General features: G+C 41.3%; 1 protein-coding gene across 10 annotated transcripts in view; it reads left to right on the top strand.

Annotated features, from left to right (window-relative positions):
* Positions 1 to 17499, top strand: part of LOC137439841 (synaptotagmin-like protein 2) — an 82274-nt gene extending 64775 nt beyond the window's left edge. For 6 of the 10 annotated variants that reach the window (XM_068135992.2, XM_068135990.2, XM_068135995.2 and 3 more), the window contains 8 exons: positions 1710 to 1811; positions 8827 to 9002; positions 9401 to 9503; positions 11385 to 11546; positions 15539 to 15617; positions 15828 to 15927; positions 16614 to 16822; positions 16908 to 17499. In XM_068135992.2, the coding sequence (XP_067992093.2) occupies positions 1710 to 1811; positions 8827 to 9002; positions 9401 to 9503; positions 11385 to 11546; positions 15539 to 15617; positions 15828 to 15927; positions 16614 to 16822; positions 16908 to 17059 (1083 nt within the window). In that variant the 3' untranslated portion in view covers positions 17060 to 17499. The remainder of the gene's footprint in view (positions 1 to 1709; positions 1812 to 8826; positions 9003 to 9400; positions 9504 to 11384; positions 11547 to 15538; positions 15618 to 15827; positions 15928 to 16613; positions 16823 to 16907) is intronic. The other 4 variants (XM_078768322.1, XM_068135994.2, XM_068135993.2 and 1 more) reach the window with 1 other exon arrangement.
* Positions 17500 to 18067: the final 568 nt, after the last annotated feature.

The raw sequence follows: 18067 nt of genomic DNA, 5'->3' as shown, positions 1-18067 counted from the left end.
CTCCCTGACCAAGGTCCTTCTTGCCCAGTTGCTCAGTTTGGTGGGGCAACCGGCTCTAGGAAACATCTGGGTAATTCCATATTCTTTTCATTTCCTAATGATGGAGCTCGCTGTGCTCTTGGGAACTTTCAACACTCTAGAAATTGTTGCGGTCATTTATTTAACGGGTCTTTAATGGCCCTTTCCCAGATATATGCCTCCTCACGATTTCATCTCAGAGTTCTACCTTCAGTTCCTTGGACTTCATGGTAGAGTTTCTGCTCTGAACAATGGAACCTTATATCGAAAGCTGTGATTCTTTCTAAATCATGTCCAATCAATTGAATTGGCCTCAGCTGGACTCCAATCAAGTTATAGAGACATCTCAAGGATGGTCAAAGGAAATTGGATGCACCTGAGCTCAATTTGGAGTGTCTTAGCAACGGGGTTGAATACTTATTGATTGAAGACATTTCCGCTTTTCATATTTAATTATTTTGTGAAAATACCAAAAATAAATACACTTTGATATTATGGGGTCTTATTTGTAGATTGGTGACCAAAAAAATCTCAATTTAATCCATTTTAAATTCAGGCAGCAACACAAGAAAATGTGAAAAAATCAAAGGGGGAGAATACTTTCTGAAGGGCACTGGAAGAGCAACCAAAGATAAGACAACTCAGACAAGAGCACCAAGAGTAGCTGATGCCTCCTGTCTCAAATTAAGTTGTGAATTCCATTGGATCTTTAAAAAAAAAAGCAATCGATTGTTGGAGTTGATTAATAGGATTTATTTGATGCTGGCAGGATAGCTTGAAGATTTGCACAATCATCTCAGCCGTCTAGCCTGGGTTCGAATCTCAACCCAGCTATAAACTGCCTTCCTGGTGTTTCCCATGCATGGTGAGTCATCAACGTGTGGACCATCTATCTCATGGACGTTAAACGGGAGGACCCGCCTGCCAGCACTGGTAGTTGGTGCATGTTGAACATTCCACGGTGTTCTTCACGAATAGTTGGCGAGTTATCTCCGACACCCAAAACAAATTACAAATTCCTGCCACTGGGATGGCAGGCCTGGCCAGTCAGTTCATGAAAGACTTGTGCTGGAACCCAATACTCTCGGCTAACATCACAAGCAGGTCAGAAATTATTGAGGCCATTAAAAAGAAGAAGTAGAACAGGATTTAATTGATTTTAAACCTTTCCCATTCTCTCATTGGTGCAAGCTGCCTGCAGTTAACCAAGATTGGATTGTGGAATTCATTTAAAATTACATTAATTGCAAAAACGTGAGCAGTTTGGACACTATTGATCAGGGTCCATCAGCAGTTTTAAATTCTGTTCACCTTTTGTTCATTGATAATTTTGCAATTGCCGAACTCATTAAAATTCTCGCATTACTAATATCCCGGTAGTGCATTGATGTCTAGATGTCATGGCTAATGTGTCTAGATGCGTTCCCTTCACCGTTGACCTGCTATTGCTGCACTTGCTTTCAGGAAGCATTGATATCCTTGTTACAAAAAAAAATAAAAAAAATAAAAAAATTGATGTTTCCAAAATAGTGTGCATTTATTGGTTATTTTCACTTTTCTTATCTACTATATTAAAATAGGTTAAGTTAACCAAATAACACTCTATTCATAAGTGGATTGTGATAAATATATGGTCCTCTAAAGATTAAAACCTTAATCCAATACTGCGTTGCTCTTCAATTTGATGTCAGGAAGCAGAGTCGCCTGACTCGTGGTCTGAGGGCAGTCAGATGAGTGAGCAGACTCCTAAAAGGCTTGGTGGACACGCATTCTCTACGTCATCTGCTGGCTCCGTATGTAATGCACAGAACATGCCGCAAACGGCTACCAAAGCGAGCATCGTCTTTTTAAAATAACGGGTGACCACAAAAAGACCAGTACCCATACAATCGAATAAACTTTCTTTCTTTTTTACTTAAAATGACATTTTTTGATACGCATTTGCTTGACATGATACATGATCACAAAATAAAGTTTCAGATGGATATCTTTAATGTCATTGATTTGATTGTGGTTAGAGCACATGCTCCAGATGTCAGCTTCTGCACAGACAGGCACACTTGGTTTTGACGGGAAAAATTGTTTATTACTCTGACACATTCGGCTGCAGTGATTGAACGGATTTTGTAAGTTATTGCTGTTTTGAGATCAAATTTGTGTTGTGCCTTTCCTCGGTAAACATCGTCATTTAGCATCTAACCTTGGACTCGGTTTGAGTCTTCTTGAAGGATTTCGTTCTCAGGTACATTTCGACTGAAAATGATTTTTCCTTAGCTGTCCACAGCATGTTGAAACAAGGCCCCTGGGCTCACCTGGTATAGAACCATGGAACCACTGGTAGGCATGGATGACCCAAAAAATATGTAAATTATCTGGTGGTTAGAACAAACTTGTGAAAGCACCATGCAGAAATGATTCCTACCAAGTTACATCTAAATCGGGTGAATACTTTTAGAGAATTTGAAAGTAGCGATCCCAGAATTGTAATGACATGTGACCTTTAAATTGATCCACGTAACATGCGAATTTTAAATGGGATTTGCAAGGCATCAGGAGGCCTTGGTTCTCAGAAGTTCTACAAAGTTTGGTGGAAATGGGACTTTTGGTTTTAGCATCACAGGCGTCAGATCTACGGGGAAGGGGGGAGGGGTCAAAGTGGACCCAGGTTTGACTTCCCCCGCCCTCCCTCCCCTCCCCCCCCCCCCATCCTCCCCCCCAAAAAATAGGTATTTGCTCTTTTCTCCCAAACTACACACACGATTTTAATGAACCTTGACCACAACCTTCATTGCCCGTGAAGTACCAAAGTTCGCTCACAGCATTAGAAAAGTTAAGGTTTAAGGGGGTCTTAAGAGGGTGGAAAGGCAGTTGAACCCCCAAAATAGGTGTTTTTTTGTTTGTTGAAAGTCTTATGATTACGTTATTATGATTCTACATGCTGTACTGTCTCCTACAAACCAATATATTTGGTTTAAAACAGCATGATACTGTTTAATATACCATTCGTTTTTGGGGTTTTTTGTATACAGAATCGAAGCTCGTGTAAGAGCTAACACATTGAACATGAAAACATGCACAGACACATAAAACATGCAATGAAGGGAGCAGGAGACAAGAGGGAGAGAGAGGGAAGCACACAAGCACAACAACAGAAGAGAACAAGGACGTCTCAATCAATCTGATTGAGAAAGCAATGGAGCTCTGGAGTACCAAAATGATACTGCAGCACTCAGAAGGAAATATTTAAATACCAGGAGTGAAGGTATGTCGAGGGACCTTCCAGGGAGACAGCCTCTCACCCATCCTGTTCCCCCTGGCTCTGGCCACTGAGCAACCTCATAAACGAGCAATGACACTAATATACCCTAACGTCCAATAAGAGTGTCCAAAGATGCAGGAAAAGTGACATCTGCTGTACACGGATGATATTAAGCCCTTTGCACCAAACGATAAAAAAAACTGTCAGGTCAACTGAAACTAGATGGTATTCATGGAATACTTACCCAATGCAGTCTTGCAAATTTGTAATTCCACATAGCCACACTTCTGAGGTAAATGTCTATAAATTATTCTTTGAAAGGTCTGATACAGAGTGCATTCATAAGCCTTTACAAAGTAGTTTTTATTTTTGTTTGAGTGTTTTCATAACTTCCAAAGCTGATAAAGATGCAAGAATAGAATAGATAGCTGAAGTATAAATCGGAAGATCATTAAAATAGGAAATAGTACTTATTTTTCATCGCTTGGTTTCACCAGCCGAGCAAGGCTGAAACGATTACAGTGATTCTAATTTCCCACGTTTTTCGATGTACGCCCAATATGTGCTATATCAAATGGTCACGTAACATGTAGTAAAGTTTCAATTTCCTACGTGGAACGATTTTCCATGTATGCTCTTAACAAAATGCAGACACATACTGTACATACCGATTGCCTAACCCTCCTTTTCGCTTCGCGAGCACAAGGCAATTAGTGAAACGGTACTCCGCCAATATTCCAATGGAATTTGACTTGGACAAGTATGCCAAGTGAACATTCATACAGGGTAAACCAACAAAAGTGGACAACATAAAAATCTACCTAGATACAGGAACTACAATACGAAGCATCATGAAAGTATCTAGAAGTATAAGAGGACCACCAAATATGTCACAAACAAATGCACAAAACAATTGCCAAGGAATACCGGTCGGTGTAGAACGAGTCTAACCCTGAAAATAGAACTCACCCTAAAAAATAAAATGAAAGCCATCAACCAACTCGCCCTACCAGTATTCCAGTACAACTGCAGAATAATAAGCTAGGTATTAAAACAAGGAAACTAGTCATGATCCACAAAATGTTACACAAAAATCAATGCATCCCAAGAATGTACCTGCCGAGACAAGAAGGAGGCAAAGCCTGATGGAGCTCAACTAAGTGCACAGAATCAAAGGGAGGCGCAAAGCACCCCTCCCTTTATATAAGGGATCGTTTCTCTGTATGCAGCTTTAACATGGGGACTGAAAAATACTTTTTTTCGTTTCTGGTATATTATATATGTATATATAAAATACGTTTCTCGGGTTCTACTGGTATATTGTATATATATGGATATGCATATATACACACTTTATACCACTTTAAAATATTTTAAAATAAAAAATTCTAACGTGCTGGCTCAATGGCCTAATGGATAAAGCATCAGACTACCAAGCTGGGGATTGTGGGTTTGAATCTCGTCTGGGTTGAATATTTTTCCACTTACTTTTTCAAGTCTTTTATATCGTCTTGAATAAAGTCTTGTACGATGAAGAAATGCAATTTTGTTTGTATTTAAAATGTATCTTGTGAAAAATGCCAGGGTCATAGAAAAGGCCCTTTTATATGGGATGTGGCAAACTATAGAAAAGAAGGGACATTCTTGGGTAAAATTCCTGGGGCATAGAAAAGGCCCTTTAAATAAGGGTATGTGCCATGTGGCAAAGTATAGAAAAGAAGGGACATTCCATAGCTTTTAGAAAATGTCGAACAATAGAAAAAAAGGGACATTCAAAAAATCTCTTGTGCATGCTGTGCTACCCTTGTGTTTTTAGGAGGAACCAAGTAATGGTCTAGAAAAGTTCATATAAAGGGGTGCCCTACATCTGGCAAATAAAATACATTTACTTCTTCATGCAGCTGTATGAATCAAATTGGCACCCCTTCGTTTCACCATCACTATAGGATTGGCTTAATACATGAAAACTTCAACAGACTACCAAATCCATTCTGTGAGCAAACACAAAGACAGCAAGACAGAAGAGGCATCACTAACCCAACAAGCAAAATATTTCAAAGACATGTCTATTGAAGTCATGCATGAAATTGAAACAGCAACAAATACAGCCCCAACGATTGCAAAAAAGACAAAATAATGTTTTTATAACGAAATATCAACAGACTCCCACTGACAACTGGGAGACTAATAAAAGAGCAGGGGTGGGAAAAAGGGTTAGACAGATTGGGCAGAGACAAAGAAGGCTCATTGGAATGGCTAAGAAGAGGTCAGCTCAACCTGGGATTCAGAACAAATCATAAAATATGGCCAAGACCAGGCACCAATGGCTTTAAGTAGATGGCAGGAGTGAGTCAATTGGACAAGTGTAAGTTCTCGCAAGGTAGAAGTAGAAAGCATGAGCCACCTCCTATCGGTATGTAAAAAAACAACTCATGTCAGAACAGCTGTGTACACAAAGGCACAACAAAGTAAGCTACTGGCATGTCTGGAGAAATTTCAATATCCCAGTCCCAGAAAAACTCATGGAAACATGAACCAAAAGCGATAATTGAGAATAAGGAAGTAAGGCTCATGTGCAATCTAATGATCTCATCGAGCGTCAACATAGAAAACAAAGCACAGCGACCAGTTATAGTACTTGTGTACAAAAAAATAAAAGACAGCGTTGCTTATTGAGGTCTCTGTACCCAGCGATTTTGGCCTAAACAATGCAGAAATTAAGAATATAACAATATAGCAAGACCTCAAGAATGAAGTGAAAATATATTGGTAACTGAAGAGCGCTGAAATTGTACCAATAATAGTTGGAGGCTTCGAGCAACGGGAATGATTAAAAAAGAACCTCACGGAGATAGTAAAAACCATCCCTGGGAATATTATTACAAAGGAACTGCCATTGGAAGCTGTCCAGGGCTCGGTGACGATCCTGAAGGATGCCTTTGGCATAAAACTTTGAGAACAAGAAAACTTCACAGCTTGGCATGAATAGTGAGCCTTTACTGAAACGGAGGTGGATACTTCCGAGACCTCTATTCCACCTTCTGAAACCCCATGTGGAGATAACAATCAATAGTTGGCCGCTTAAGGATTTTGTTGAATTATCTCTATTTTTCTATTCTGAAATCCCATTGGCACATTTGTACATGCCATAATTGTACATGATGCAGTTTTCTTAGTTGTATTTTCATGAGCTTGTACATGCATCATTCCTAACAGACGTTCCTCTTTTTTTCATTTTTTATTTTTTTTGCCATCTCATCAATAACAACCTACAAACAATTCCATTTGGGGAATTAACAAAGCCATTCTTGATTTCATGTCCCGAGAATGTTTGTGCTGCTCACAATTGAAGCACTTCTTGTGGTCGACTGCCGAAATGCCTAAATGCATTCTCCTGATTTGAAAAACAACTCAATTTTATAATATTGAGGCTCGTGTAGGAGCTAGAACAGATCAGGACATATAACAGAACAGAACTAAATAACAACAGAAATATAATAACAGAACTAAAGAAACTGCAGAAACAGAGGGGAGGTGGACACCAACAGCAGTGCTGAAGGACAAATAGAGGAGCATTTGGAGAAATAAGGGGATGAATGAGGGCTCGGTGAGGAAACATTGGGTGGACAAGATGGAGACAGAAGGAAACTCTCAGGAAGGAAAATCTGGCAACTTGAAAAGAAGTGGGCTTGGGGAGGGTTAACAGGGGTAGAAAAGATAATGGTTATGGATGGGATGGGGGAAGATCTGAGATGGTGAGCTGTCTTGAATATCTGGAGGGTAGAATGAGATTGAAGAGAATGTGGAAGTTGGTTACACAAGTGGGAAAAGGGAGCAACAAATGAATGGAGGTAAGGAGACATTTAGGATTTTGGGAGTTTCACCATCAGGGGGTTGCTGGTTGACCTCATGCGCCCTGCAGAAACCTGAAGGGGAGGAGGGACAAAGCATGGAAAGAGCATAGGGTGCAAGACCACAAAGGGGGCGGTAGAAGACAGAGTCCACTGACCTGTCTGCGATGGGAAAGTGATAGGTACATAGACTCAGCTGCAGCAGAGGAGATTTCAATAAAGTTGAAGGCCTTGGTATTTCAGGGGGCAGAGCAGTATTCCATGAAGCAGCGGATGAAGGCCTTGGAAGTGGATAAGAGTTCAGGTGTGCCAAGGAAGGACGTTGCATGACACAGGATCCCCAGTAAACGACTGGCTTTGGAGGCCAACCTGGAAGTATGGGGCCCATAGGTTTGAGTGACTGAACTCCTTCAAGAGAAATGTTGAAAAGTAGATAGGAGGGTTTACGAGTCCTTTTTCTGGGAAGTGCAAATGAAGTTTTTGGGGGATCAGTTGGTTTCACCTTGTACTTGTGTATTGATTTGCTCCTAGGTAAGTAAATTTAGACTACAGAGATTGCATTAAATTGCTTAGTGGCTATAGTGTCGGCTCCGAGTCTGGGATGTTGATTCAGAGCATGTCCGAGTCAAAAACATTTAACAATGGTACGTGCTGCTTACTTCCTTGGCACTCAGCATTTAGAGGATAGAGCATGGATAAACCCCATGGGTTGGCATCCCTTGAGGAGCTAGATGTGTCCCTAAAACGTCGCCGACACCGGTTGTGCTCTGGGAAATGACTTCCGTCAAAGGCCCATATTCGTCTGTCAGGTACAGCGACCTGCCGTCTCTATGCTTGAGACAGCTAGCTCTTCCACGAGTCTCATCCTTTCTGTTGGAAAAGATGCTTTAGGGAAATAATTATAATAAACGAACTATTTTTCACACATACTTGAAATGGAAATGATTTGAAATGTTGAATACAGCATGAAATCACAAATGATAAAAAGCAAAGTCCTTCATTAGGCGTAGACAGACTTCTTTTCTTTCGTCCTTGTCCATTCCAAAAATGGAAGCCAACCTGGTCCTGATTCATGGAGAAGGTGTTAAATTGCCAACCAAATTTTACGATGTCCGTTTTTAATTGCAGAGTATGTGGAATGTTTGTCGGTATTATGTAAAAATAAAAAATAAAACCTTTTTTGTTGTCGATAGATTGCAATTTTTGTTTGGAATATCTGTGGCTTCTTTGGAGCCATTTCTTAAACGTTTAGCTTCGAATTGTGCAAAAAGAATGTTCATAATTCCACTTTTGGCCTTGGTTTTTTTTTTTAATACCAGAATTTTAAACAAAATCCTTCAAATTATCTTCCTATTTCAGTGTTATCCTTCTCTTACAATCCCTCAAAGTAAACACAGCTCAAACCTTGAGTCTCCATTGATGGATTATTATTGTACACGAACTACAAAAGCTTCGCATTTCGATTTTTCCTTATAATCACTTATTACTATATCTAATGATTTTCTTTTTTGTATTTCTTCCACTCGCATTCTGTGACTTCATTAAATACGAATGGTGAATGAATGGGGGCTTAGGTGGACATATCTACCTTGACCCCCTGGCTTTTTGCCTTGATGCTGACAATGCTGAGCATGTATTGAGCCTCCTGTTGTTAAGGTTTCTTTTTGACGGCGTTGATTTGTTTCCGTTGTACTGCAGATCACCAGCAGTATGATGAGCCTGTACAGCGAAGCGGGAGACTATGGCAATGTGCCCATCACAGGCGAAGTGGAATTTGCTCTGCGGTACAATGACAGAAGCAATGAGCTCCTGGTTCACATCAGCCGATGCAGGGACCTGGCAGCTGCCAACGAGAAGAAGAAACGTTCAGACGCGTACGGTGGGGCAGGTGGCGAAGGGCTTGTTCCATTTGCATTTTTGAGTGTACAATGAGCAATCCATCATTGCTATTTGCATTCTTCTGCGTGAATGTATTATACACGCATTCGTTGTGGTGCCAGTAGGGGGCGCTGCATGGTAAAGCATCTATCTTTTGGAGAAGGATTTGTTTTGCAGTTTCATACACTTAACCCCAACGGCTCGGATTAGGGTTGATGGGTAGAATCATTGGTGGGTAGAATATATAGATTGGTATTTTTGGGGGTTACACTCGGTATTTGAGCAAGTACATTGGCTAATGGTGTGACTAGGTACATGACCTTTTCGATCATTGATGTTATTAATGCTTTGCTTAACTTGTACCCATCTCCCACCTGTACCTCATGCACTCCAGATATGTAAAGACCTACCTCCTGCCTGACCGATCAAGGCATAGCAAACGCAAGACTGTGATCAAAAAGAAAACTCTGAGTCCAAAATATGATGAAGTCTTAAAGGTAGATGTAGTAGATACCAATTACTTTTGAGTGACGATGTCTTTGATAATTTCGGGGACAATCTATTTTTTATGTGCAGTCACGTGAAGTACACCCCATGTAAAGTTTTAAAAATCTTTTTAACATATGTGGACATATCAATATTTGATCTTCATTTAAACAGTATCTATAGATAAAGGTGATCTAATTGAACAAAAAACAATGAATAATTGACTTTCCAATAATTTATTCAACAAAAAAATGTTGCACAGCATGCACAGTTGCATGCACAGCTCGTTTCAAATCCCCCCACAACATCTCGATGGGATTTAGATCCGGGCTTAGACTTGGTCATTCCAGAACCCTCCATTTCTTTCTTTTCAGCCATTTCTTGGTGGATTTACTGGTATGTTCAGGGTCATTGTCATGTTGCAAGCTCCACCTTCGGTTGAGCTTCAACTTTCCGACAGATGGCCTCACATTATCCTCAAGCACCCTCTGGTACAATGAAGAATTCATAGTGGATTCGAAGATGGTGAGCTGCCCAGGCCCTGATGCAGCAAAGCTGCCCCAAACCATAATATTTCCACCACCATGCTTTACAGGTATCAGGTTCTTGTGGTCAAATGCCATCTTTGGTTTTCGCCAAACATGTCTTCTGGTACTGTGGCCAAATAGCTCTACCTTTGACTCATCTGTCCAGAGCACATTGTTCCAGAAGTGCGGGTCTTTGCCTAGGTGTTCATTGGTAAACTTTAGGCTTGCCCTGATGTTCTTTCTGGACAGCAAAGGTTTCCTCCTGGCACACCTCCCATGTAGATCAAATTTGTGCAGCCTCTTTCTAATGGTAGACTCTTGCACTTTGGCATCAACAGTAGCAAGAGCTACCTGTAGGTCCCGTGATGACATTCTGGGGTTCTTCGAGACTTCTTTCAGCATCTTGCAGTCTGCTCTCAGGCTGAACTTGCTGGGGCGGCCTGGCCTGAACAAGTTGGCAGTTGTTTGGAATCTTCTCCACTTGTAGATGATCTTCCGGACAGTCGAATGATTGATTTCAAATTGTTTGGAGATCTTTGTAAATGCCTTCCCAGACTCATAGGCATCTATAACCTTCTTTCTGAAGGCCTCAGAAAGCTCTTTGGATCGAGGCATGGTGACGCCGCACACTTCAACAACAAAGAGCAAACCAAACTAAATGTCTGAGGTTTAAATAAGATCGGTTCCTCCAAGATCCTCTCTAACAATGTTCTAATCATTTGCACCTGAGCTGGTGCACCTGATTCTAATTTTAGGTATTTGAAGTAGTGATAAATGTAGGGGTGTACTTACTTTTTCCACATGCAAAATTTGCATTTATGTTTATTTAAATTATACAATGGACCACAAAATGTAAATGTTTCATGATATTTGTTATATTATATCACCTTTATCTATCAATATTGTTGAAATGAAGATCAAATAGCTGTATGTTGAAATATGTTGAAAAAGTCAAAACTTTACATGGGGTGTACTTACTTTTTCATGTGACTGTATTTTTGAAATTGGTAAGGAGGAGGAAGGAAATTATCTTCTCACTCTGGGGTTGGGAGGAAGTAAAGCAGTCAAAGAGAGTAAATAATCTTGTGTGAAACTCTTTGCAAACTTTCAAATTTGTTTGTGTTCAGAGATGGAAATAGTGATGGAAGTCCATTGCGATGCATATTGAACTGTTTACCTGCAAGGAAATGTGACCAACCAGTTGTGGCCCCACAGGTGGGCCGGGATACATATCTCAATGCAGACTTGTTTTTCTTTGCAGTCGTGTTTTTGGAAACACTCACTATTAGGTAATGCCAGTATGAACGGCCTTCCCTATAGTTACCTAATAGTACACAAACTCCTAATGTTTTATTGCACTTACAGTACAAGATCGAAAAGTCTGATTTGGCGAATCGCATTCTCAATCTCTCCGTGTGGCACAACGACATGTTTGGGAGGAACGTCTTCCTGGGAGAGGTGAATCTCATTCTGAACAGCTGGGACTGGATCAACCAGACCCTGAACTGGTACTCGCTGCAACCCAAGGTGTGCTCCTGCTCCAGCTCAGAAACTGCACTGCCATGTGATGGAACATTTTTTTTTTTTCACACATTAATTTGATGCTGTCATGGAATAGCAACGACATGAAATGGACTAGAACACAACAGAACAAGAAGGTAGAGAAAAGGGGAAAACACAAACAGCAGAGTTGAAGGACAATGGAAGGAAGAATTGGTGATGACAAAAAAGGGGACACAGCAGGTGAACAAGCTTCAATACAAGCACAAGAAGAGGAGGAAGGGGAATTTTTCTTCTTCTTTTTGTATACTGAATCGAGGCTCGTGAAAGAGCTAACATTTATTTCACAAACAAATCAACCAGACAAACAAAATATATAAAAAGAGGGAGCGGAAGACAAGATGGGGAGAGAAGGGGAAGCACACAAACACAAACATAAATGCACACAAACAAACATAAATCAGAGATGAAAGAGAAATGGAACAAGAGTGTTGGGGGAGAGGGACATAACTACCTGGAAAGGAAGAGGTGGATTAATGAGGGGAGAAACTATGAGTATAGGTGAGATGGGAGGGGTGACCTGAGGTGATAGCAAACTGTCATCTTGAAGCACTGGAGATACGAATGGGATTGAACAGAAAGTTGGTTCCACAGCCAAGAGAAAAGAAGAACAAATAAGTGGAGGTGAGCAGTGAGCCTGGATTTTGTGAGTTTCTGCACCCTGCTGAAACCTCTTTGGGGCCATGGGGGAAGGGGGGTGGGCAAAGCATAGCATGTAAAGAGCAGAGTGTGTACAAGTCAAGAAAAGAGGTGGTAGATGACAGAGGCCACCGACCTGTCTGCAATGCGATAGGAAGAGACCCAGAGATTTTGAGGCTCTTGGATTCCATGGCATCAATAAGTGCAAGATGTGGGGCAGAGGCGCCAGCCCGAAGGGGAGAGCAGTATTTCATCAATCTGCAGATAAAGGTCTTTAATGATTTTCTTCTTTTAATTTTTGTCAATCAGAATGCGTATCATATCATTATCAGCCATATCCCACAAATTAAGACTATTTGTATATATATATGTGTATATATATATATATATATATACACATATATATATATATATATATATATATATATAGATATAGATAGATACACACACACACACACACACACACACACACACACACACACACACACACACACACACACACACACAAGATCGAGGCTCGTGTAAGAGCTAACATTAATCACAAAAAACAAACGGACACATAAAGCATATAATCAAGGGAGCGGGTGACAAGATGGTGAGGAAGAGGGAAGCACACAAGCACAGCAACGGTAGATAAAAGGGACGTCAGATCTGTAGGAGGGAGAGGGTGCAGGGGAGGGTGCAGGGGAAGGGGTGGGGGGGTGGGGGGGGGGTGGGATAGGTATAAAACAAATGGACACTGCTAGGACTTCCAGGAAAGAAGTCGGTATTTCAAAAATATGTATCTGGGGGAATTAATGGGGGTAGGAAAGAACAAGGTATTGGATCAGGGAAGATAAGAGCTGGTGGTGAACAGCTGTTTTAAAGACCTGGAGGGAGGAATGGCATTGAAGAGAGTGAGGGAGTTTGTTCCAGATGCGGGAGAAAAGAGGAATGAAATGGTGAAGGTGAGCAGAGAGCCTAGATTTTGGCAGTTTCACCAGAAGAGGGTTGCTGGCAGATATTATGCGACCTAAAGGAATATTTGGGGGACAGAGCACAGACAGAGCTGGGGGAGCTAGGCCGGAGAGTAGTCTGCAGAAGACAAAGTCCACCAACCTGCATGCGATGAGCAAGTGAAACGCCCTCAGAATCAGCTTCATCGTGGGAGATTCCAATGATTCTGAAAGCTTTGGTTTCTCCAGCGTGAAGCCGAGCTAGATGTGAGGCAGGAGCACCAGCCCAGAGGGGAGAGCATTACTCCGTCAAGCTGCGGACGAAAGCTTTGTATGTGGTGAGGAGCTCAGGTGTGCCGAGGAAGGACTTCGCACGACGGAGGATGCCCAGTCAGCAAATTAGTCAGGTTCACTATGTCAATAAATTATATTTCGTTCAAAATCATGGTAGATAAGCAAACCTATACATTTTTGGAAAGGTTATAGCATAAGGAAACTAAAAATCAATGTTTACATTTGGAGAGATACCTGTATGGCGGCCATTTTGGATTTTCAAAATGGTCACTGTAAAATACATATATATTTTGTTCTATTTCTGCCTCTAATTACCCTAAAAACTTTTTAAAATATACTAAACCTATATTTTCAGGGACAAGGAATCCAATGCAAGTATCAAATTAGTGCTATGGGGAATGGTAAGACACGAATCAAAGGTTTTGAATTGCAAAATACTGTCTTTATATTCGCGATAAGTTGCAAAATCAAATACATGTTATCATTTTGTACAGGCAGTTAATAACATCAAAATGTGTCACAATAATTCATATCACCAAACATACACAGGCAGTCAGCAAAATCATATATACACATGCAGTCAGTATAACTTCACATCCACACAGGCAGTCAATGACAAAATATACACAGGCAGTCAATGGCATCAAACATACACGATTACAGAATATGCCATTTAGAGTTCGTCATCACTGTCCTGTGTGTCGTATCCGACAATATAGTCCGCATCGTTTTCACAGTCCGTTCCACACAAGCAAAGGTCGGTCAAATTGATTGGCAAATCGAATTGGTCGAATGGTCGATCGAATCGAATTCGATGAATCGAATCGAATCGAATCGATCGAATTGGTCGAATGGTCGATCGAAGCGATTGGTCGAATGGTCGAATTGGTCGAATGGAATTGGTCGATTGGTCGAATTGGTCGAATCGAATTGGTCGGAATTGGCAAATGTAAACATTGATTTTCAGATTTTCCATGTAATAACGTTTCCAAAAATGCATAGGTTTGCTAATCTACCATGATTTTGAACGAAAAAACATAGTGAACCTGACTAAATGGCTTTGGAGGCCAGCTTGGAAATGTGGTTTTCCATTGTAAAAGTGGAAAGATCATGGCAGATAGTGAGACCCAAAAGCTTGAGTGACAGAACTTCTTGGAGAGGATTGTAGAGAAAGTAGATGGGAGGGTTATCCAGATGGTCTTTTTGGAGAGACATCGTGAGAGTGTGAGATTTGTCAGGATTGAAAGACATGTTCCATTTGTTTGCCCAGTTTGTGATATTGTCCAGGTCTGCAGAGAGTGAGGAGGCTGCAGACTGCCGATCTGAGGGATGAGGAATGGAGCGGCAGAGAGTGGAGTCATCAGCAAAGAGATAGAGAGGATTTTCAAGAGAGTCAGAGAGATCATTGATGAAGACCAGAAAAAGCACAGGGCCCAGAACACTGCCTTGGGGAACTCCAGCCTGAACAGGAAGGGGAGATGAGAGAATTCCATTCAGGGCCACATGTTGACTGCGACCGGTGAGGAAGTCTGCAAGCATGGAGGTTTCCATGGATACCATAGGAGGCGAGTTTGGTAAGCAGAGCGGGGTGCCAGACCGTATCGAAGGCACGAGATAGGTCAAGGGAGACAGCTCTGATTCCCTGTTTGGCATTGAGGACCTCCATCCATTGTTGAATTTGATTTTGAGAGCAGTAACGCGGCAAGAAAAGTTGGTCTTGGAAAAAGAAAAGGTGGATGTTGCTTGTCCTTATTTAATTTTTTTGATGTTCTAAATTTGAAGAGTCTTTGAATACCAACCTGGATTTTGAAGTTGGAGGCACCGTTAAGTGTGGAAAAATTATATATCTGTTTATTATTATTATTATTATTATTATTATTATTAATAATATAGCCTGCTTTGGGAATGTCATTGCAGATGCTTTAAATTCCACTGGCCTGTACTTGTGCAGACATTAAGCAAATGCATTGCAGATTAATAAACATTCGATGGGTTGCAAAATTAATTGCTAATTAACTTAGAAACTAACAACACTAACTTGGTCATAGTGCCTTTAAAGTCCCTTACTTATTGTCCCTTTTTCATTTTTAGGATTTCACAATAATGGAGCCCATTGTCAGCAGAGGCCAGATTACATTGGGGTTGAAATATGTTCCTGCAAAGTCATTGGGTAAGACCAGCCGTATAAATGACCTTTACAAAGAGTTTATTAATTATGAAGTTTCTTTCTTAAATGCGCATTAATTGTTGGAACATTTCATTGTGTGGCTTCCCTGGTGGGACGATGGTTGTGCTGAGCTGCTGTCTACCAACTTAATATGTGGCATCCATAGCTTTGTGAAGTCACTCGCTGATGTTTAAGACTCTGTGTCATTCTTAGATGGAAAGAAACCAACATCTGGTGAGGTCCACATTTGGATCCAGAATGCCTACAACCTGGTACCAGTACGGTCGCAGGGTGTAGACTCTTTTGTAAAGTGGTGAGTCCATTTCTGTCCCTCGCACTCCCACACCTCCTCCATTTCTCACGACACAACACGTCACAGCACGCGCGGCCGACAATACAATACACTACACAACACAAGTGCGCACTCTGAGTTGAGGTGCAAGGGGGGTGTCGAGGGTGGAGGGGTGGGGAGGTGTCGTGCAATTTCACCCAGGTCGAGGTGGAGCGACTTCATTGGAGCTAAGGGGGAGCACGTGTGACTGCACCTCCTCAGTCGAAGGGGGAGGAGGATGGGGGAGTGTTGCGTGAATGCCGTGCTAGGGTGTCCCCGGCCAGAGTGGAGGCACGCCCACTCCATGCACACACACACACCCACCACACGCACTCACATCAGCACCACACAGACATGAATTCCCTCTCCCCCACCTCTGCCCACACACACACACACACACACACACACACACACACACACACACACACACACACACACACACACACACACACACACACACACACACACACACACATCTTTCCTTATTGTGATTGGCTGTTAATATGTGAAGTTTTTTTGTTTTTTTTACTGTGAACAGCCACAACTCGCTTTATAAATGTACATCTGCCTTGCTCAGTACCTTTGAATCTGGACCTAACTGCCTCCACTGTCTTCTTCTTCCCTTGACTACCACTGCTAACTTCTCGGTTCCTACTTCATCAAACCAGCTACATACTGCCTGACACGAGCCGCCAGAGCCGACAAAAAACTCGAGTCATACGAAAGGACTGTAACCCAGAGTACAACCACACCATGGTGTATGATGGATTCCACGCTGAAGACCTACATGAGGCATGCATAGAGCTCACAATCTGGGATTATGAACGCTTTTCCACCAATCAGTTCTTGGGAGGTGTTCGCTTGAGTTTTGGCAAAGGTGAGTTGTTGATGGCTATCATTGTTCCTGATAACAATTCAGTGACCAGAAATTCACATAACCTCTCTTGTATTTTAATTTCCAGGAGTGAGCTATGGAAAGGCAGTGGAATGGATGGACTCACAGGGAGAGGAAATCCGTCTCTACAAACAACTTCTAGAAAAACCTAATGAGTGGAATCAGGGAATATTACCTTTGCGGCCCCAAATGGCTACCGCGCAGAACCTCCATAAGTAAGCATTCTGTGTTGGGGAGTTTTTGTAAGTAAACTTTGCCTTTTTTTCCAATGAGCTACCAAACAACCCTTTCGCTGTAATGTAGCAATCCTTAATCCTTTATCAACTTCCGTTGGCAGCCATTCCTCTTTGTCCTATAATCTCTCTTTACCCGTTTTGTTTTTGGGGAATGGGAGGGGATGGTTCCAATCATTTTCTTTGCACTTGGTCACATTTTGACAGATCACATAACAGATCAATTTCTTCTCCTCTTTGGCCAAGTTTAATTGTAGGTTGAACTCTTTTGTACATTTTATGGGTTTGCTTTGTGAATAATATATTGGAATATGTTTACACATCCCAATTTGCTTCATGGAACTTTCACAATGAACTGTTGTCCTTTTTCAGCTGGCTGAGGTTTCTGTGTTAAAAGTTAATTGCGTAATAAAGTTTGAAAATGAACACCAAGCCTCAACTTGTGGTTGTTGAAAAGGGGTGTGGAAGCAAGATAGGGAGAGTGTGAAGAGGGGAGGGGTGTTGGTGGGGGGAGACAGCGGACAGCAGCTTTTTACAATTATAACAAGAAAAAGAGCAATCAGAGATTTTAAACCCCCGCCAGGATGTATTTTCAGTGGTTTTTAAGTTTGTGTTAAAACAAATATGGCGGCCGAACCACGTGACCAATAACGTCATCATTATTTTTTTTTCTAAACTAATTTATTCCTAGATTATGCTTAAGAAATTTCATCTTGATCGGATGAAGTTTTGTACTTGTCGAATTATGACGTCATAATGGAGGCACCTATGACATCATCATTAACATATTTTATTCCCCATGGAGAGTTCTTTACAATGAGCCATGTCTCAATTTTTTTCTATTCAGCACTTTCTGAGATATAGAGGTGCAAAGTTTTTCGATTTTTCCAAGATGGCGGCTGAACCACGTGACCTATGACATCATAATTATCATTAAAAAATTCTACAGGCGGAGTTGCACCTATGGTGAAACTTTCCTGTCAATCGGACCAAC

The sequence above is a fragment of the Myxine glutinosa genome, chromosome 14 (genome assembly GCF_964187855.1).
Source record: "Myxine glutinosa chromosome 14, kmMyxGlut1.1, whole genome shotgun sequence".
Lineage (NCBI taxonomy): Eukaryota > Metazoa > Chordata > Myxini > Myxiniformes > Myxinidae > Myxine > Myxine glutinosa.
The sequence above is the reverse complement of the archived record's forward strand: the minus strand, read 5'-3'. Positions and strand labels throughout refer to the sequence as shown.